General features: G+C 37.6%; 1 protein-coding gene across 3 annotated transcripts in view; it reads right to left on the bottom strand.

Annotated features, from left to right (window-relative positions):
- Positions 1-409: 409 nt before the first annotated feature.
- Positions 410-21,606, bottom strand: part of PRUNE2 (prune homolog 2 with BCH domain) — a 255,114-nt gene continuing 233,917 nt past the window's right edge. For 2 of the 3 annotated variants that reach the window (XM_069474102.1, XM_069474103.1), the window contains exons 16-18: positions 21,364-21,450; positions 16,620-16,718; positions 410-3,638 (exon numbers count right to left, since the gene is read on the bottom strand). In XM_069474102.1, coding sequence (XP_069330203.1) covers positions 3,608-3,638; positions 16,620-16,718; positions 21,364-21,450 — 217 coding nt within the window. In that variant the 3' untranslated portion in view covers positions 410-3,607. Of the gene's footprint in view, positions 3,639-8,309; positions 8,358-12,557; positions 12,597-16,619; positions 16,719-21,363; positions 21,451-21,606 lie in introns of all 3 variants that reach the window. The other variant, XM_069474101.1, reaches the window with a different exon arrangement.

Raw genomic sequence — 21,606 nt, 5'->3', positions numbered from 1 at the left:
GTGGTTATTTCCAACTCTGGTTTTGCCTGAAGGTCGTAAAAGTGAAAAAAAAAAAAACTAAAAATAAAATGTCGTTTAATACATTTTAATTTAAAAATAAATACGTGCCATAAAAAGGCAAGCGAAAGGGGAAGTTGGCAAAATCAAATAACCATGAAACATGGAGACGTTTCCTAAGTGAGAAATTGCTCATCCAAAGAGTACACAACACATTCTGAAAGCTTAGTGCATTGCCCTTCAAGGCATGAAAGACAAAAGAGAATAAAGTTTGGGTGACCAGGAAAGCCAAAGCATATACAGTCCTCCCGTACCAAGTGCCCCGCTAGATTGATGTCCTGAGAAAACTGCTGCAAAGTGAAGCCAGAGAAAGATTCTTGCTGACTCAGAGAAAGAAGGGCCACAGTATGTGGAATCAATTTTTATTTCTGAATTATACAGAGAGGCTATATAGATATATTGTGTCATTACATATTTTTATATTATCAATCCACATTATTTAGGGAGAATTTATTTACCAAAACAAAGTCTAATAGATACTTTCTTCTGAGCAATCAAATACATGATAGAAAAACCTTTAAATATATAAAAGATTAATTTGTGCACATCTAAATGTTTCTAAGGGAGCAACAACTGAGGCATTGTGATAAGACGAGAGTTGCAAACATAGTACCATAACTGAATACTTAAAACGACATCTTAATAACAAAGGCTAGGAGTAGTGACTTCCTCACATATCTCAGGGTATGTCTTAGAGGGTAACCCCACAAAACGTTGTATGGCTTCAACAGGAACTTCGGGGTTTTCTTCTACACGTAGCTATTGCCCTCAAAGAAATTTTCTCATTCCTTGACAGTAACTCTGTGCAGATTTTTGTTCTTTCTCTTAATCAAGGAGCTAGGCAAAGAGCAATAGCCACTTTGAGAAAACAATGCACATGCCCCAATGATCCCTTGGTTCCCTTCACTACAAATCTACAGGAAAATTGCAAAGCAGTTCCCAGAAGTCAGAACCGAAGCAAGAATGCTCAGAATGTGAGCGCTAGATAGCTGAATGGTGTGGATGTTTACATAGGTCTACCTATCTGCTTAGGGATTATTTTTTCAGGATTTGGCTATGATTCTATTTACTTGGATTGAATTTACATGGTAGCTTTTTTTTCTAGCACATGCAATTAAATTAATTTATCTTTTTAGGATAATAAAATAGCAGATGCCTAAATATCAGAGTGGGTATGCAGACCATAGAACAGCCTGAATAAAATCATCGATTGGGAAAGATGCTCGTAATTTCTGTGAGGAAGATGAAGCTTCAAACAACAGACCACCTGAGCGGTCTTCCATAAATGGGCTGGACAAGTTCAGAAAAAAAAAATATGAATGGTAAGATTGTTGCTATGTCTGGTTGGCTGTAACAAGAGCCCTCTACAAACAGGCCAATGCCCTCAGGTTTGTACCACTGAACTGAACATTGATTCTTCATTACTTCTCATGACTAGAGTGACCACGGAATTCATTTTCCAAGATGGGACGGACACTACTGAGCGAGCGTGGTAAATCGGTGTACAAACCAGAATATTGGGTCACTGTGTTTATGTCAACACTGTGTTCTAGAAGAGGCATAATTTGGGCTTCCAAAAGTGGAGGTGGGCTGTGAGAGAGGTTGGGCTCTAGGTTTTTTTTTTATCAGATGAGTCAGATGTCATGAGGAAGGAGATCCAATAGAACCCACAGTTCGAAAAGATACTATGTTGACAAAATCAAGAGGAGAAAATGGATAACTACAGAGGCTTAAGGAGAAAAGAGAGCTGACCTGAGTGTATGTGTGGGTCTCTATGGAAGGAGGCAGGGAGACGTGAAGCAAATGAGGTCAGAGAAACTCAGCCACCTGTTCTACTTCAAAGCCGTTCAAGGCTCAAGGTGTCCCAGACAGCTCTTCCGGATGAAGTTACCACTATGAGGCGATGGTGACCCTCTCCACTTCACTTGCCAGTTTATTTGTAATAGGAGACCCTGGAGACTAAGAAACGTTCTCAGAGTGAAGCGAAGACTTTGGCAACACCGGTAAATAGCTACAGAGGAGCTTCTAAGAAGGCTTCATTTTGGGTCTAGCAACACAACCCGAGCCATGCCTTCACGGCTACGGCGCCTTGTCTTTCTCAGCAGGCCATGTAGTATATTTGACTGTCTCTGGATGTCAAAAATTTCTTTCTGACAAAAATCAATTATTTTGCAGCCTTATCTGTCCATTCTGTTAGAGAAACTACATACAAATGGAAGATGGAGTGAGAAAGGATGTATTTGCTAGAGATCAGGGGTCAGCAAACTTTTTTGTAAAGATAGTAAATGTTTTCGGCTTCATGGGCCATATGGTCTCTTGCAATTACTCAGCTCTACCATTATAGTGTGAAAGTAGCCATAAACAGTATGAAAACAAATTTGTGTGGCCGTGTTTCAATAACACTTTATTTATGGATACTAAAATTTGAATAATTTTCATGTGTCATGAAATATTCAAAAAAATTTCTTGCCAACCAAAAATGTAAAAACCATTTTCAGCTTATGGTGGTGAGCTAGATGTGGCTGTAGTTTGCCAGCCCCTCTGCTAGAGATTTACAGATCTGAAACCACGTTGGCATTGTCAAAGGGCATATGAAAATATCTTGTGATAGTAAAAACTGGAATTTATTTTTAAGCCTGTGATCAGTTTAGAGTGTTTAAAACAGATCTCCTTTTATAATGCATGCGAGAGAGAAATTCGGATAACTGAAATGTTACCAAATAATTTTTGAGTAGGCCACCTTACACCGAGTTCTTGGCACTTAAAATGTAACATCTTGAGCAAGGTTTGAGGCCTACAGGGGAGACAGACACCAAACATGCAACACTGATCCTTAGGTTTTGCAATGTGGAGGTCATCAACATTCATTGGAGAAATGATGATTTTTTTTTTTTTAAAAAAGAACAGTTCACATAAAACATGATGCCCAACTTGATAACTAAAATAAAATTGATGTGAGTTTGAAAGCCTGGCTTCCCTTTGAGAGATTAAAAGCAATTCGCACGAGCAAGAACAAAGTGGGTACTTAGAGGATGATGGTTTCACACTGGTGTCTGGTTTGTGGCTGCCCTAAACAGGCTTAGAATTTTGAAGGTGGAGTTACATGGGGGCAACTTTCCCAGGGAGAGTTGAGCCCTGTGTACTTTATATCCAAGACAACTACCAAGGAGAAATCCAGCTAATCTGTGGAAACATATCCACTCACACTTAACATGGATTAAAGGTATCTAACTGGTAAACACTGGTCTAAGGGATGAAATACCACTGCACCAAGTGTTAGTGAAATATTGAAATGGAAGGTCCTACTTTCTTGCTAAGGTTCAACTAAAATCTTTGAGGCACATAATTGGCAAAATAGGAAATCACACACAATTTCATAAAACATGTTAAAAGTAAACAAATTCACTTCCTATTTTACCCCTTAGAAATTTAGAATGGCACCAGGTAGTGCAAAGTGGAAAAAGGTAACATCAGCCCTGTCTCTTCCAGGTAGATATGTTTCAACAGAACCACGAAGCAGAAAGGCCTCCTTCTCTTCCAGCATGGCCAACTAGGGCTTTTCTTTCAGCTTCAAGTCAATACTGTGAAGAAAAGAAAGAAAAAAAAAAAAAAAAAAAGGGAGAGAGAAACATGAGAAACATTTTTAATGAGTTGGGTGGCATGTGTTTGCTTTTTTCCTCAAAGGATTTACCGAAAATAAATCATGCAAGTTTCTTTTGCTAGAAAAATCTGCTAAAATACAATCTTCCCCTAGTTGCCAAGCTTTTCTGTAAAATATGGAATCTGTTTATTTTTTACAAAATTGTTTCTGGAAGCATTTTACACCTTTTCAAAATGATCCAGGGAAACAACACTCATGTTAAGGTTCGTTCCTAGAGTCAATTAAGATAAGGAACATTACTGCATTTTGGAAATAAGAGATCTGTTTTTAGTAAATGGCCTTTCCTTATGAAGCAAATAAATTATCTGCCTGAAACAAGTAATATCTGACAAGTGCTAAATAGTAAGAAATGGTAAACAATAAAACAAAACAGCAAAAAAAAAAAAAAACCCACAAAAACCATTTTCTAGGAGCCACAGGATCTGACTGAAAGGGGTCAGCATACCTTAATAAGATGGATCTTTACAACTAAAGAAAAGCTTGTTTTTAAGAATATCTAATGGGTTTTCAAATACCCAGGGAATAAGTAAAACTCTCTTGAATCACGTGTTAGTGAACACAGCACAACTTCCTAGCACATCCACTCAAGAACTAAAAGCCAGCGAACAGTCAGAAGAATTTCAGTCATGAAAACAGAGAAATGGTTTGTTTGAAAAGGGTAATTTGGGAAGTATCTGCAGATTTTGCTTATCCCTGCCCCCCTGAGCCATAAGCCTGTATGTTGCAAACGTTACTGTGCTTTGCTTGTGGAATCTGCAGCAGCTGAGCAGTATTCGTTCTAGTAGCTTCGCAAATAAAGCCATGGATAACCTACGGCTGCCTGCCCATCCAGTTTATAGTAATAAAATGTCTTTCTTTTAAAATATCCTTAGCAATTCCAGCACTTATTAGCTGTGGGGACTTGGCCAACTCACCTACCTTTTCTATGTTTCCATTTCTGTATCAGTAAAATGGAACAATCAAACCTCTTTTACAGCTTGCTAAAAATTTGGTCTAAAGGTTTTTAATCATACATAGCCAACATACTGTAATGCCTCTTATTATTAGTAGTAGCACTTCAGTATTTTTTTGAACTGCGAAAATATCTCTTTGCTTAATTATTCTTTTTTTTTTTTTTTTTTTTTTTTTTTTTTTGAGACAGAGTCTCACTCTGTTGCCCAGGCTAGAGTGAGTGCCGTGGCGTCAGCCTAGCTCACAGCAACCTCAAACTCCTGAGCTCAAGCGATCCTCCTGTCTCAGCCTCCCGAGTAGCTGGGACTACAGGAATGCGCCACCATGCCCGGCTAATTTTTTCTATATATATTTTTAGCTGTCCATATAATTTCTTTCTATTTTTAGTAGAGGTGGGGTCTCACTCTTGCTCAGGCTGGTCTCGAACTCCTGAGCTCAAACGATCCGCCCACCTCGGCCTCCCAGAGTGCTAGGATTACAGGCGTGAGCCACCGCGCCCGGCCTCTTTGCTTAATTATTCTATTTGCAATAGTCTTGTCTTCTTGGGGAGGCCGACTCATCATGAATATTAACTTGTTTTTATGCCCTCAAGCATCTGATTTGTTTTCTTACCTGCAGAATTTTACTTTAGAGGTGTTCTCTTTTTATCCACTGTGACCCCTAGATCTTTTTCCTTACATACCTTTACAAGATGGATCATTTTTTAATCTTGTTTTTGCTCCTAAATTGTACTTCCTGGCTGTAGTTAGTCCCAGAAGTCTGTATTAAGTTTGATTTTATGACTGGAATTTTATTCTTTCTCTCATGGCGTTGGCTCAGTTTCTCTCACAAACCAAGAGAATGTTTACTAAACCAAAATTTGTGGCACATTATCTAAAAAGTGTGACTGTGGGGCAGAATATTTGAAATCAGCTTGTGAAGTTTGAGGTCCGTGGTCACTTTGTTGCACCGTCTGGGCTCCTGATAAAAATCTGAACCAACGCTTATGCCAAGATGCCCATCACAAAACACTTTATTCTTCATTTGACTTTTTTGGGTAAACTATCTAGGGTTTAATTCAGCCCTTCAGCTTTTGGTAACCAAAACGCTGAATGATGGAGACCTATTTGCCCAGTTTATAGAATAAACAAGAGATAGTCAAAAGTGAACGATTTTTTCATAAGTAAATACAGGAAGCCATTCAGAAGATTCATTTTTGAGACAACAGTAATCTTGTGGTGTTAATGAAGCTCCTAACAATACTGCTAATTTAAGTGTCCCCAAATAGAACCACGTTTCATCATTATACTTTTAAGAATACATGTAAAAATATGAAAAAGGCATGTTGTAAGTTTTAGGACTTGAATAAATAAATAAAATCCAAACCTAAAAGTGAAGAAGACAAACATCCAGGGCTACTTTTAAAAATAACATCCTTTTCAAAATAAAAAAATGTATCTTTCATCAGAATTAAATATCCTTCATCTTTGGGCAGGTGAGCTTAGTTTTCTATAGCTAGCGTTGCAGTGAGACAGAGCAACCTTCTGATAATTTTCCAATGGGCCACTTCACTTCTAACATGTATGAGATGAGGTCCCTTACAATGTGTATGACAATATTGCTTAATGATGAATATGAGCGTTCGCATTTTGCATTTTATGTAGGAAGAGGGTGGAGCTGGGCATAACCTTCCCTTCTCTGTCTGAGGCAAACAAGAGGCCACTGCGGTATCAGCACACATTTCAGTTGATTCTTGGCCTAACTGAGCCCCTTGCAAGAATCTTTGCTTATTTTGCAGTTTGTCCATTCAACACCAGCTACAGAAGGTGTAAAATGCTTCCACACAGAATTCTTCCGTGTCCCTGATGGCTTGTAGCAGACAGAAGCCAGGGGGAGGTAAATGAAGCCCCTCATTCTAGTACTAAAGAGAGCCAGAAATCCAGGGCTGGAAGTCAACCAAAAAAATTCTTGGCTATTCCTGCCCCTCATCCTGGATCTCATTCTTCACACCTTGACCACGTGCCTGGTAAGGGCTTAGGAAAGAGAGGACTGAAGGAAGGGAAGCCTGGAGAAGCACATGTTCTTCTGACAAGTAGGAAGTTACATTCACAGTTTGCAGCATCCCTCCCTCCTCCACGCCCAGCCCTGGAATGAACCCAAACAGGAAGCGATGTTCGCCCTCTTCCCAAGAAAAACAGCCCTACGTATGAATAAGGAGCAAAACATATAAGGCAGGCAAAGGAGTGGGTAAGCCCCAAGATGTAGCAGCACTCCGCCAGCAAGTAATTGGGCTTCCAGAGGTGCCCTCCACGCTGCTTGGTAACCATGGGCACGGATAGCTGCTCAAGGGGCTCTGTTTTGCTGAGGGAGGAAATATTTGAAAAAGGTACTGTGATAGATTGGGGGACTGGGATATTTTTGCTTTGTACAATTTCCTGTGGCTATTTGCTTGAACCAATTGTTCTCTTGATTTCAAAGAGATGCAACTAGAGTGACCTTCGGAAAAACAGCTGTGTGATTTCAAAGTTCCCTCTACACTCTTCAGTTTTTGTGCAATTTTCAGTTGGGACTTTCTCTGGAGTTTTTGTGCCTAAACTTCCTTTAAGCTTTAGGGTCAACATGACAACTGCAGAGTTATCGCACTCTGATTTTCCAACTTCTCTTCGACTTCAAGGAAAAGGAGCCTCCTTTGTCACAAAACAGAGACACATTTAAATTTGATCTTTGCCTCTCCTTCCTCAGTCCTAGGAATGAGGACAATGTTAAGTTCTCCATCACTCAAACCAAATTAGGAGCCCCTCGTTGGAAGGCCAGGTTCTCTCTAAGAGCATGTTGGTGACCACAGTTCGTCCCTGAAACCGATGTGGTCACTAAGTAGCTCTGTCCTCTCAGCTGAGAGGTTTTGTCCTTAGTTAGGGCAGGGGTGGCACACCCATTCCAGCATTAAGACTGCCTCTTTGTGATTTAAAAACCATTGGCTCCAGAATTGCACTGTCTAGGTTCAAATCCCAGATCTGGGCCATTCTCATAGCTGTAAAACACTGGACTGCTCAGAACATCACTCTATGCCTCTCTTTCCACATCTGTAAAATGTAGCTCATAAATTTATTTTGAAGATTAAAATCAGACACTGCGTGTGAAGCTTTTAACAGAGTCTGGCGTGTGGTGAGAACTCACTACGTGTCAGATTTCTGTTTCTCATAAGGTGGGAATCATCCAACTGGGTCATTCCTACAGTCCCATCCAGACTCGCATGCCTCTCGAACTTTGCAAAACAAGGACATTTTCTCCCCCATCCACCAAAATATTAAATCCAAATAGAAATTCCAACTTTCATTAATTAAAATGCATGATGTAATTCGGAAAAGAGAGTTGCATCCCTCTTGCCCACATGTTCTCACATCTGTCCCTAATATTCATTTTCTCCTTATTTTTGGATTGAAAAAATGGAATGTTATACAAATTCTTAGATTGTCCTTAAGAAATTTAAGTGGCGATCATGAATGGAACAGTGCGAAGCTGGCAAATTTCTCTTACATGAAAGCTGAACATCTAAATGAGGTTTACCCAATCCTTAGTGTGATTTTTTTTTTTTCTTTTAGAGCCCAGCCATACAACACTACAAGTAACCACATAGCTGTTATTGATGGTGAATTCTTACTCCTTCTCCATAGAAGACATTTCTGGATCATTGTAAAGGCAGCTAGTTCTGAGTGCAAGGAAAAAACAGGAAGCCGTCAACATTTTCTCCACTGTTAGTTATCACTTTGTAAGCACAACAGATTTGGGGCATTGGAAACTGTTTAATGTAGGCCTGTTGCTAATACTGAACCAATCTACACCTGAACACATGATTCCTTCCCATCGGTTGTGAAATACAGCGATTACCCATGATTTAGAAACAGAAAGGAAAGATTAAAAGCTTCAAACACCTCCAGTAGTCTCCTCTGTCCTTTGTCATTTTTTTCCTGACTTTTCAATCTATTTTATTCAGAGAACATAATATTATAAAATTTTATTTGTACCTCAAATAATAATAAAATACTTTATACACAAAGGAAAATCTCTCTCAAGCAGCTTGATTTTATTTAAACATGAACATAGTTAACTTTCAGTTTGCACAAGAATGAGGATTTTCCAAGACCCTAAAGAACAAAATGCCAGTATCAGCTCTCCTTACTGTTGCTGTTACAGAAAAATGACAGGGCACTTACCACTCCGTACAGCCGAGCTGTGTTTGGGTAATACAAATGAATCCTAACATCAACGTAAACTGAATATGCCCAGAAAGAAAAATGTAACTGTATAAAAGAATGCAATAAAAGTTTTTGGATAGCATTTATGCTTCTTTGTGTAATATTTGCTGTTTTTGATATTCCGTGCTGGTGTGATTCCTCTGTTAGCAAATTTTAAATTTGCTTTATATTAATTCCTCATTAATATTTGGTACGCTTCAACTCTTACTCCCCCCCCCCCCCAGTAAATATTTTATTATTGGCAAAGAAACACTATTTAAAGGGCTTCTGTGATCCTTTTTAAATGCAAGCATTGCCTTTGTAATGTGAATCATTTCATAAGCGAATTCATCTGTTTGCACATTAGGGGTACTTTGCTGAAAATGGCAGAAGGCTCTCTCCCCAGGCAGGACAGTGGCTTTTCCTTCCCTCACTCCCACCCTCCTTTCTGGTGGCCTAGTATTTTTATGGAGACTGTTTGGCAACTCTAGTGAACAAGGACAGTCAAGTAAGTGTTGACAGTGTGCTAGAAAAACCTAGCAAAGCTGGAATGGAATCAAGACAGGGCAATCTTCCAAACCAAGCTTTTCTGCTTTTTAACTTCGAGTAATCCTCCAAAAGAAAACAGCAATTTGCAAACCATTTAATACTGTCACTCCAAAGGCAACAGATGGATTCTTCCTCATTTTCAAAATAAGAATGGTTCTATGTATACGATTTATCCTTCAGAAGTATTTTCTTTCCTGTAGCGATCTAAGATTGTAGAGAAAAGATAAGGCTGGCTGAGCAAACCACCTTCTGAAGTCAACTGGAGGCGGGGTGCAGTTTGAGTGGTGGGGTGTGTGTATATGAGGGGAGAGGGAGAATATTGAAAAACACTAGTAGGAATAAAATAAAATGACAGATACGTTTTGTTCCCTGACCAAATATATATTTGCCTTTGGTGAGACTGAGCCCGAAGCTTTCTCGTGGAGTCATATGGAAAGTCAGGCATGGCTGACAATAAAAGAAACCTGGGTATATCTGGCTTCTAACCACAGATCTGCAGTGATCATGTTTTCTGAACTCAAAATCATCATATAGAGTCTGCCCTAGAATTTAGGGGCCATTTCGGAGGCTGAAGGGTAGTTGAAAAGATGTTTCTGGTCTAAGGTGGTAGGATTCTGAGGCATTCCAATCATCTGTGGGGTCAACAGAGTAGAATTAGTTCTCCTTACACATTTTCAATGTGCAAATATATCTCAATTCCTCAACATGTGATGTCACCTACTTCATCAAAGGAAGAAGGACCGACTGGGGAGGATTCTTCTGGCCAATGGCTCACCTGCTGTATCCAAAGCAAGAGCATAGACTCCAAAGACAAACCTAATTACTTTTATTCAACCCTTCACTTTCAGGTGGTGGTTCTCAAAATGTGGTCCTGAGACCAGCAGCGTCAGAGTCACTGGGAACTTGTTAGACATACAGATTTTTAGGCCCCACCCTGATTCAGACCAGCTGAATCAGAAACTCTGGGATTGGGGGCCAGGATATTGTGTTTTAACAGGTGTTCCAGGTCACTCTGATACACGATAAAGTTTGAGAACCACTGTTCAACTGCAATGAACTTACTCTTATGCTCATTCATTAATTTATGCAGCATAAATTTATTGAGCATCTACTATGGGGCATGAGCATAGTGCCTCCTTTAGGTGGGAGATCAAGACTTTTCAGGACCATCTGAGCTATTTAGATACCTTGGGGGAGGGTAGATGGGAGGAAAGAAGAGAACAAAATGATGGATGTGAGAGAAGAAAAGAAAGCTACACAAATAAACCAAAAATACTAATTGTGTTACTATGGTAGCTTAACAGGAAGAGTATAAATATGGAGAGAAAAAAAACTCTATTGAAGGAGGCAAGATTTCATGATACTATTAAAAAATGACAATATGACTTTATGATGGGATTGGATGCAAAATTATTGATGTTCCCTCCCCTCATCTGTCATCTTGAAAATAGATAATTCTCTACTGCCATTTATGGGATTCTCTAATTCCATAAATGTATTATTATTCCTAAAAAAAAAAAAATCTGAAGGAGAAACTCATTGAGATTTCTCTCTGTGGGGAATTTCATGACACAAAGTGAACTGAGTGCAGATAAATGCTGAAGGGATAGAATACACCAATACTCAGGTCCTTGATTCCTAATATCTTCCTTACTTCCACAACTTCTTATTTGTTACAGTTGAGTTAGAGACTAAGAAGATCAAGTTAGAATAAAAAATTGTTATTTTGAGTTTTGTTATTCTAAATAGACATCCGTTATCTTGAAAGAAAATTAGAAGATAGGAATAGTATAATAGTAAACTATGCTAATGCTAAACTTTCTAAAGCAAACACCATTCCTTTAATTTTTAACACAAAAGATCCATACTATAAGAGAATAATTCTGTAGGTTACCTGCAATAAAAATACATTGTAGGAAAAATATCTAAATGGAGTGTTTTAATGAGAAATTGGCATCTACAACTATGCAGAAAATGTTCACTATTTAAATCTTGTTTATTCAGAATTTGTAGCTGTTTGGACATCATCCAGGCTTTCTGCTTTTGCAATATCTACTAATAATGAGAGCTGGTTATAAAAATTAACAGCATAAGCAACATTTAAAATGGAGAAGAAGCTCAATGTACTTAATACAGCAAACTTTCCAAATAGTACTTGTTTACATTTAACATATAGTGTCAGAAAATTTCTTTGTAACCCGGAAACAAGAAAAGGAAATGACTGGATATTCTTTCAGAGCAGTTAGGCTGGCTTTCTATCGGTTGGGCTATTTTACAACTCTGTAGGGGCAGAGGTTAACTTATAGATTTTTGTCTAGCAAACATGCAAATAATTTCCATCCAGTGGAAAAGTCAACCCTGATATCTCAGTTTATTGCCCTGTTGGATGTTAACCATTTTTGCATCTAACTTAACAAACTTATCCAAACATTCTTTCATAAATTGCCTATAGATATCTAGCTTCTCAAATGATCTTTGAACTGGTTTTAACACCTTACTGGTTCCCTCGTTAATATTAGTTGAATAAAATCACTGGTATATGTTCACTTTAGATTTGCATGGGAGTTATAATTTTGCCTTTTTGAAAACCATACTTTAACAATATGGAGCAATGACTTTTTCCTTATTCATCAAAATAGCTCAGAGGCTGTTAGTTAGGCAGTAATGTCCAAGTCACTAATAAGGTGTTTATTGTTGTTTTAAATTTTGGAAAGCCATGAAATTGATGCTATAAAAATCTTCCAAATTTCGAACTGGTATCATTTTTCCCCGTTAGTATGAACTAGCGAGGTTCTGTTGCCTCAATATATCTAATGATCATCTGGATGTTACTCTATACGTGCCTGTGATGTGCTCTTTTGTTGTGGTGTCTAGAATTGCACGTACGTTTAAAAAAATTAAACAACAGTCATAAATGCATTCCTCAAGTAACCAAGATCATGGGGAAAAACAGATTGTGGTCAGAATAACAGAGATTGCATTTATCACAGAAGAAAGGGAGTTTTTACAATGCAGCATTATTACCAGGATGCAAGCACAAAACACCAGGCATGCAGATTCTCCCAGTTCATTCCTGAAATGCAAGCTAACATCATGCCAGCTGCTAAATGAAAACCAAGTCTTACTTAGCTGATTCTGATGCTTCCCTCAGTTCTTCATCCAGTCTGTTTGAGCAAAAATTATCATGGTAGAAAAGAAAACAAAAAAGAAGCAAGCAGAGCATGAGAGAGTCACTCAGCAAAGCAGAGCCAAACATAAGTGGTGCGTATACGCTTTTAAAAACTGTCCTCTGGAGCACTGAGACACACTCCTCCAATTAAATATGGTGTCATTTCCTCCCATTGAGTGTTTATGTGCGTTTATTTTGCAAATTCCTTCATGAGAGGCAGATATACAAGTTGCAAGGGGATCAGAAACATGCTGGCGGGAAGAAAGCTGAAAACATCCATGTCAGTCTGTTGGGGACAATTAAAGTCAGCTTGCAGCCTGGGCCAAGTCAGGGCTGTGTCTGGTTTAGTAGGTTTCAGTTGCAAATTGGGTTGACCTCAACAGCTTTACACACAGGACAAAGACCAGGAATGGTATACACGGGACGGACACAATGACCTCTTGCTCTGGTAGCATGTTGAGGTCACCCACGAGTAAAACAATGGTGTACACACACAGAGGGTCCAGCGTGAACTGTAGGTCAGGAGATTTTACCTCACACTTCTCTTATAAGATCTCTCTTCATCGTACCTTACAGGATAAAAAACGAATGTCATGAGGAAAACGAGCAAACAGATGGAAAAAATGACAGGTAAATGTTTTAAATGAGAGAAAAAAGCCTACACAAAGACAGTCACGCACCACGTAACAACAGACTATATATACGATGATGGTCCCCTAAGATTATAATGCCATATTTTTACTGTACCTTTTCAATGTTTAGATAGGTTTAGATATACAAATACTTACCATTGTTACAACTGCCTACAGTATTCAGTACACTGACACGCTGTACAGGTTTGTAGCCTAGGAGCAGTAGGCTACACCACATAGCCTAGGCATGTTGTAGGCTATACCATCTAGGTTTGTGTAAGTGCACTCTATGATGTTTGCACAACTATGAAATCATCTAAAGATGCATTTCTCAGAAAGAATCCCCCACCTTTAAACAATACATGATGGTAATAATCAAATTGGCTTTTGGAAGAAAGCGTATTTTCATTAGATATAATCAATGATTTATAATTTATTAATATATGCAGTCCATTCTCATTATTTGCAGATTCCATATTTGTAAATTTGCCTGCTCACTTGTATTTGTAACCCCAAATCAATACCAGGCTCTTTTTGGTCACTTGTGGATATGTGCAGGGTGGGGAAAAATTTGAGTTGCACAATGTGCACTTTGCTACCTGAGGTCAAACAAGGCGAGGCCCTGTCTTCTTGGTTCATACTATAAACAAGTGTCCTTTTCATAGTCTATTTAGTGCCATATTTTTCTTATTTGCATGTTTTTTTTTTTGGTAATTTTGCTGTTTAAATTGGCCCTTAAGCATAGTGCTGAAATGCTGTCTAGTGTTCCTAAGTACAAGAAGGCTGCGATGTGTCTTGTGGAGAAAATATGGGTGTTAGATAAGCTTTGTTTAGGCACGAGTTACAGTGCTGTTGGCCATGAGTTCAATGTTGATAAAGCAACAACATACACTAAATAAGGTGTCTTTAAACAGAAACACAGATAAAGCAATGTGATATATTGATCAGTTGATGAAAATATTGTGACCAGATGCTTGCAGGAACCTAACTGTGTATTTTCCCTTGGCACAATAGTTCAGTATTCACTAATTAAGTGTTTGCAGTGACTTTATAGACCATAACTGCCACAAATAATGAGGATCAACTATAATCAATGATTGTAAGTCTGATTCCAGGATGGGCCGGTTTTTTTTTCATTTAAACCCTTTGATAACAGGTTCCGTCTCAGCTGAGTACTGGTTTTGGGATTGGCCAAGATCAGACCTTTTAAACGTTATTCAGTAATAAAATGAAGCCGTGGCTTAATTTGAAATTTGCATAATGTGAAATTGAGGCAATGAGGACCAATAATATATAAATGGCAGAAAGGACATCCCAAGGAGATGAATTACGGAAAACGGAAGAAAACATGGCCATGTGGGGAGGACATGAATGATGCTCAATTTCTTTCTTCAGAAGAAAATCTTTCCAAATGGAACCCTTCCTCCTGAAGTAACTTTTCCCAAATGGAACCCTTGAAAACTGATGTGGATAGATGAATGAAAAATGCCCTGGGTATATTTAATTTCTCAGTTGAACTTTCCCATATGACAGTGACGCTCTCAAAGCAAAGTGATTATGGTAAATAACATTCCAGATTGCCAGCTCCGTGTTGGGCGGCTTTGTGAATGCTTCATGTACAGTGTTCTCATTCAATCCCCAGGACTGTTCCATGAAATGCAAATTATGTCCCCATTTTACAGATGCTGAAGCTGAGACCCAGAGAATTTTAATAGGTTGCCTGAAGTCTAACAGACAGTGAGAGGTAGGAGGGAAGGGTCAAATCTAAGTTTCCAAAGTCCATTCTCTTTTCACCTATTGTCTCTGTCCTACCAGGGAAATGTTATCATATTTACCTGGAAAGTGGCCAATGCTTAATTCCACCAGAAAAGAGAATGTCTTTGTCCTCTTTTGCAAAGGGAGACAGCATTAAAGGAGGTGAGTGCACCAGTACTTTTTTTATTTAAAGAGTAGGAGTGGATTTTGGAGATGGGGCACAGCTTTTAGAGGCAGCAGGCCAGAGCTATGATGAGTGCTGGTTGTGGGAACTCCACGAAGCTAATGAGGACTGAAAGCATCATTAGAATCTTATGAACACTCTGTTTGATTCAGTGGGGCCAACTGACCACTGTAAGCCCAATCAATCTGCTGTGTTCATGCCCGATATTGGTATATAGGAAAACCAAATGCAATTATTTCTTAGCTTTGAATTTAGAAGAACCCTCAAAAGAAGGTAGAAGAAACTACTAGAAAATTGCATGAGAATTTTGGTGCCAGGCTGACCTGAATTTGAATTCTAGTTCCATCTCTTCCTGGTTCCCACTTATACTTTGTACAAGTAACTTCTTACTAAGTTATCTTCCCTGCATCTGTAAAATGGGGGTTTACAATGGAGTTAAATAAATGATATAAACAGAGCACTTCTATGCCCAGCATTTCACAGACACACATTAAATGAGAATCCTTTCTTTCTAGTTTCTGTGCCTTTGTGTGTGTGGCAGTGGGTGGGAGGTCAGGGTGGGTGGTGGGGGACAGACTCTTTTGGGAGCCCAAGTTGAGAGGTCCGTTTTGTCATCCATCTGATGGAGGAGGATGGTTGATACTTGTCTGTTTTCTTTGTGCTGACGATTAAGTCCCTCTCAATTCTAATCAAATCAAAACCTAGTGAATCAGACACAGTGAAAGTAAAAACATGACACATAGAAAACAATGGTTCTTTGCAATAATGGATCACTGAACTGAGTGTTCAGTCTCCAGGATCCCTGTTTTAAAATCCCAGCTCCAAGTACTTGTTTAGTTAACCTTTACTCATATTTTTGTAGCACAGTCCTGAGACCTTCAGTATCCATGCAAGGATGCTGCTGCTGCATTGCCCTGTGCTGAGCAGGGAAAACCTTTCCTAACCACCCACCCACCACTGGACAAATACCCTCTACCTAGTCTTACACCTGAAGGGACCCATGGGGGAAAAAAAGGGATTTAGAAGAAACAGAAAGTTATTTCTTTCTGTTTTCCTAGGGTCATGCAGATAAATTACTTTATATGAGACAATAAAGAAATCCAAGCTATGCTAAGACCCTATTGTGTCTGTGCAGAGAGAGGGACACAAGTAACTGATATACTGGCTAATGCTAAACTTATGCATTTTCCAAAGTGGTAACAAGATTCAAGGTAAAAATCAGTAATCAATAATCCCAGAAGAAGATTATATGAAAGAGGATCTTAAAGAACAGAACAGTTATCTATAGCTTATAGGAAAAAAAACTCTATATATTGAAGAAAATTTAATATTGCTTTAAATATAAGATAAGCCATTTCCCCACTATTCCAGAACTTAGCTGTTTTCCAACCCCCTTCTCCAAACATGTACGATTTCTTAACAAATCTTTGAAACCATCAGGACTTACTTGATGATGCTCTCTGGAATATGGATGCAATCCATTGGGATCAGCCCACTGAGTTCTGATAAGCTACTGACATATTTAATTTTACTGCTGAATTTTGAACTAAAAAAAAGAAAAAAATATATCATTAGTCGCTACTCATCTCTTCTAAGGCCATTGCCTCTTCTTCAGAATCCTGATACACTTAACATCTTGCCCCAGCACTCTTGCTAAGAAGAAAGGCTAACATTGTTCAAGTAGTGACTCTATACCAGACATTGTTTTGCTGTTGTTGTTTTGTTTTTTTAAATTTTTTAAATTGACAAATAAAAATTATATATATTTATTATGTACAACATGATGTTTTGAAATATGTATACATTGTGAAATGGCTAAACTTAGCTAATTAATAGATGCATTACCTCACATACTTATCTTTTTTTATGGTAAGAATACTTAAAATATTTTCTCTTACCTAAATCTACTATCTTTCCAAGGATATAATACATTGTTATTAACTATCAGCACCATGTTGTACAATAGCTGTAGAACTTATTTCTCTTGTTTAACTGAAATTTTGTAATCTTTGACCAACATTTCTTCAACCCTATCCACAACCTCCAGACCCTGGTAAACACCACTCTACTCTTTACTTCTATGAGTTCAACTTTTTTAGATTGCACATATAAGTGAGATCATGCAGTATTTGGCCACACTGTTTTAAGTGGTTTATATATATTAACTCATGTATTTCTTATTACAGCCTAGTAAGCTAGGAGGTACCGATATTATCCTCTTTTAAAGACAAGGTAAAGGAAACTGAGAAAGAGGGAGTTAAGGTTTGCCCAAGGTCTCACCATTAGTAAGTGGCGGAGCTTGTATAATACTAACCTGGGGAGTCTGACTTCAGAGTACACACTCTTGACCATACATTACACAGCCTCCCAGAGGTTCCTGCCACTCTGAATAGTCACTGGTTTATGGTTTGTTTGGCCTTATTTGCTTGTTTATTTGTTTATAACAAACAAAAATATTATTGTTAGTTCTTTCAGAATCTACCAAGGTTGATGATATTTTTAAAAATATGTGAACTAATTTTTCTCTTATTTTATTAGTTTCAGTTTTATTTAACATTTTTTTTCAGTTTTCTTTTAAGTTTTAGTTTGAAAGTTTATTCCACATGGACCAACATTCAAAAATATGTTCCAATAATTGGATTTGAATTACAAACAGCTTTCATCCAAATGTGATCATTTCAGACGTGTGTGAATGCATAGAAAACAACTTGGAAGAATACCAGTGAAACTGATAAAAGAATTTGTCTCTGGGGAAGGGGTTTAGAAACAGGAATTGGTAATTATTAACGGAAGAACTTGGTCTTATCTGTAATGATGGGGTGTGTTTCTGAAGAATGCACTTTCTTATTTGTGTAATTGCACACTTATTTTTAAAGTGTATCATTCTGCTTGAAAGGGAACTTGATCCAGGATCTAACATTCTTAAATGATGTGAAATAAAAAGATCTCTCTAGTCTACTGGGATTGTGCTGAGCTGTCTGCCAATGGTACTGCCTTGTGTTCAACTACCGTGCTTTCTAGTAAGAAGCTTTTTTGTTTTTTTAAATATATATATATTTTTAATACTTTACTTGCTATTTTGACCCTGGGTCCATGGGCTGTGCCTTGTGAACAAATTTTCTCTCCATATACTTATTCTCTTCTAGTCCTCCTGACATATCTTGGGTCAACATACATTACCAATGATACACTAGTACATTAAACTTCTTCCTTCCTCTGGAGTTTGGAGCTAAATCCAGGTTTTGATAAAAGACTGAGTGGGTGAGAGGGAGGAAGAAATCATGCAAAGGGAAAACCTCCAGCTCCAGTGTATCTTCGGTAGAATTTACGTTCTTGAAACATGCCGTGTTCTGTCCTTACTGATGCATTTGTATCTGCTATTTCCTCCACCTGGATTGGTCTTCTCCCTAATTTCAGCTAGTCTATCCTATTATTAATAGTTCTTCAAAACTCACTTTGAAGGAAAGTCTCCTAGAAAGCCTCTCTTGACGCAGACTCAGCCTTCTTTCTCCTCACGGTACCCCAAAACTCACCCTCACCTGGATTTAGTCCCCAGCCCCTCAAAGTGCTTCACTTGCACGCTGTATTGAAATATTTACTTGTCTGCCTGTGTCTGCTCTGGTCTTTAAGCTCCTTGAAGACACGACTGAACCATGTGATTTTTCAATCTCTAGCACTTTGCTTGACACAGCCAAACAACTCATTTTTAAAAATGAATTTGCCATATACCCTTACCATAGATGTTACCCTTTAGTGGCCAAAAAAAACCCCTATAATACATTTTAGGGGCCTCTTTTTTCAGGTCTAAAAGTTGGTCATACTGACATAAGTTGATTCAAAAGGAGGATCTTTAAAGAGGCTCTTACATGACGAAACTATAGAATACAGTGCTTAAGTCCTTGACATGGGTGTTTTTAGAATTCAGAGTCTGAGCCTCATTTATTGTCTATGTTACCCTTGATCTGGGGCTGGTAAACTATAGCCCATGGGCTGAAGCCAGCTTGCTGTGTCTTTTTATAGTCCTTGAGCTATGAATGGTTTCTATGCTTTTTAAATGGTTGAAAAAATATCAAAACAAGAATACTTTGTCATGTGAAAATTAAAGGAAATTCAATTTCAATGTTCATAACTAAAGTTTTACTGGAACACGGCCATGTACTTGTTTACATATTCTCTATGGCGCCTTCCGCTCTGTAATAGCAGAGCTGAGTAGTCGTGACTGAGACCTATGAAGCCTAAAATAATTACTATTTGATTCTTCACAATGTTTGCTGGCTCCTGCTTTAGACAATTTATTTGACCTCCCCGAGCGTCAGTGTTTTTTCTTATATAACAGAAATAGTAAACAGCGTCTGCTTCAGAAGACGTCATTAGGTTAAATTAGATAATGCTTATAAGCACTCAATAAATGTAAGCCCTTATTAGATGTAATTTACCAGGTCATTGCTATAATTTTTTTATTATTGCTATCGTTATTATCTTGAAACTCACTTCAATAAATAATGTTGAATTATAAGCATTTTTAAATATACTAACAATAACAAACGTTTTCTTACTGTTAAACCAAATTTGGTCTGAGGCTCCCTCTGTACTTTGAGTTCCTAGGTAGCAAACTGCAACCTAACTTAGTATGTAAACAAACTGCAACCTAACTCAAGAGGATATTTTTGTAATAGATAGCTGAGTCTCAGTCAATCATAGCAGCTGAGCTTCAGCTAATCAGAGGCTGCCAACCACACTATTACCATACATGCCTCATCACATCATGCCCAAATAAGACAAGCGACCAGCTATAACCAATCAAGCTATTTCTGTAGGTCATTTCCTTTTTCTGTTTATAAATACTGCCTGCCCACATTGCTGGGTGACGCCTTTTAGACCTCTCCTGGTACTGAGTAATGCTTGATTCATGAATGGTTCTTTGTTCACATAAACTCTGCTAAATTGAACTTGTCTAAAGTTTGTTTTTCAACATTATCAAGAAAAAACATATTTCTTTTTATAATTATAAGAGCTGAATTATTAAACAAACATTGATGAATCAATAATCGTGTTAATGTTTACTTTTTACCCATTAAACTTTTTATAAGCTTATCAGTGTACATTGATTTCTACCCCCCTTGTAAAAGTATTTCTTAAAATTATTAAAAGAAATGACTTTTAGTATACCTTAAACGGGTCATAATATTTTTAAAAAGCAACTCAACACGGTATGGTAAAAAGCTAAACTTTGCTAGAAGAAAACGAGGGTGAATCCTGCTACTTGGTCATTGGAAGTAGGGAGTAAGGATGCTAAAATAAATTTAAGTGAACACTGAACAAAAAGCGTAGACTCTGTAAGATACAGTAAAATCTATGTTTTAAAAAGGGATCTTAACATTTAATTTTTTTTCTCCAAACATGATCAAAACTTTTAAAAGAAATTCATTAGTAACTTTGAGACAGAAAAATTTCAATTTTATCTAATCTGTATCCTGATAGTAGGTAAGACCTTACTATATTTTTAAAGCTTTCTAGAAAATAAATATTATTCCTTTCATTTACTGTTTTAAGTTCTATATTATGAGCCATATCTTACTTTACTTTGCATCCCCAAAATGTATTGTTATACAGAAACTAACATATTAATAAAATAAATGCATAAACATTCACCAAATTGAACTGAATTGAAACCAAGAATCCTCATGGGTGATCAAAACACAGCTCTCAGAATGGCTGCGCGGACCCCTTCCTTAACTTTGGTGACCTACACAATATTTGTTCAGAAGAAATGGAACAATTAAGACAAGATATGGCTCCTGTTTCTGTCCTTGGTTAGTCTTTATTTTCCATTATCAAGTTATTCTACTTTTCCATTCTCTACAAAATAACATATCACTTTAAAAGTATTAACTTTTCCTCTTTTTAATGTGGAGTGAAAATCCCACCACTTCACGTTCCATGTTTACAGCAAGCAATTTGTAAGTCATGTTTTGTAGTGATCCAGGGGAAATATTCATTATGAAATGATTCTCACTCTTAATTAGGGACTCTTGATGGATACTACAAAGAATCTTTCCAGGAGAGGCAGGGGCAAAGTATATTTTCCTAGATACTCATAGTTTATGAGTTCTTGTTTTTAGTACAATGAATACATATTTTTTAAGACTACTTTAGTAGTACTTTTACTTCTATGACAATAATAACTATACCTTATAAAGGGTCGTGTCACTGCAAGGATTGTTCTGATGAACCAGGATGGATGAACAATGATGAATGACTTCAAATTCTTCCTTAACCTATTTTGAAAAAAGAAAAAATACATTACTCTTAACTCATTTTCCATAGAAATTAAAGCAAAATATATCCCTAAATAAGAATATAATTTTAGAGAGTTCTAGGGATTTTATACCTGGTGAGAAGGTATAGAATGGCCATGATTAATAAAAAGAATG

This window comes from Eulemur rufifrons, chromosome 7, assembly GCF_041146395.1.
Source record: "Eulemur rufifrons isolate Redbay chromosome 7, OSU_ERuf_1, whole genome shotgun sequence".
Lineage (NCBI taxonomy): Eukaryota > Metazoa > Chordata > Mammalia > Primates > Lemuridae > Eulemur > Eulemur rufifrons.
The sequence above is the reverse complement of the archived record's forward strand: the minus strand, read 5'-3'. Positions and strand labels throughout refer to the sequence as shown.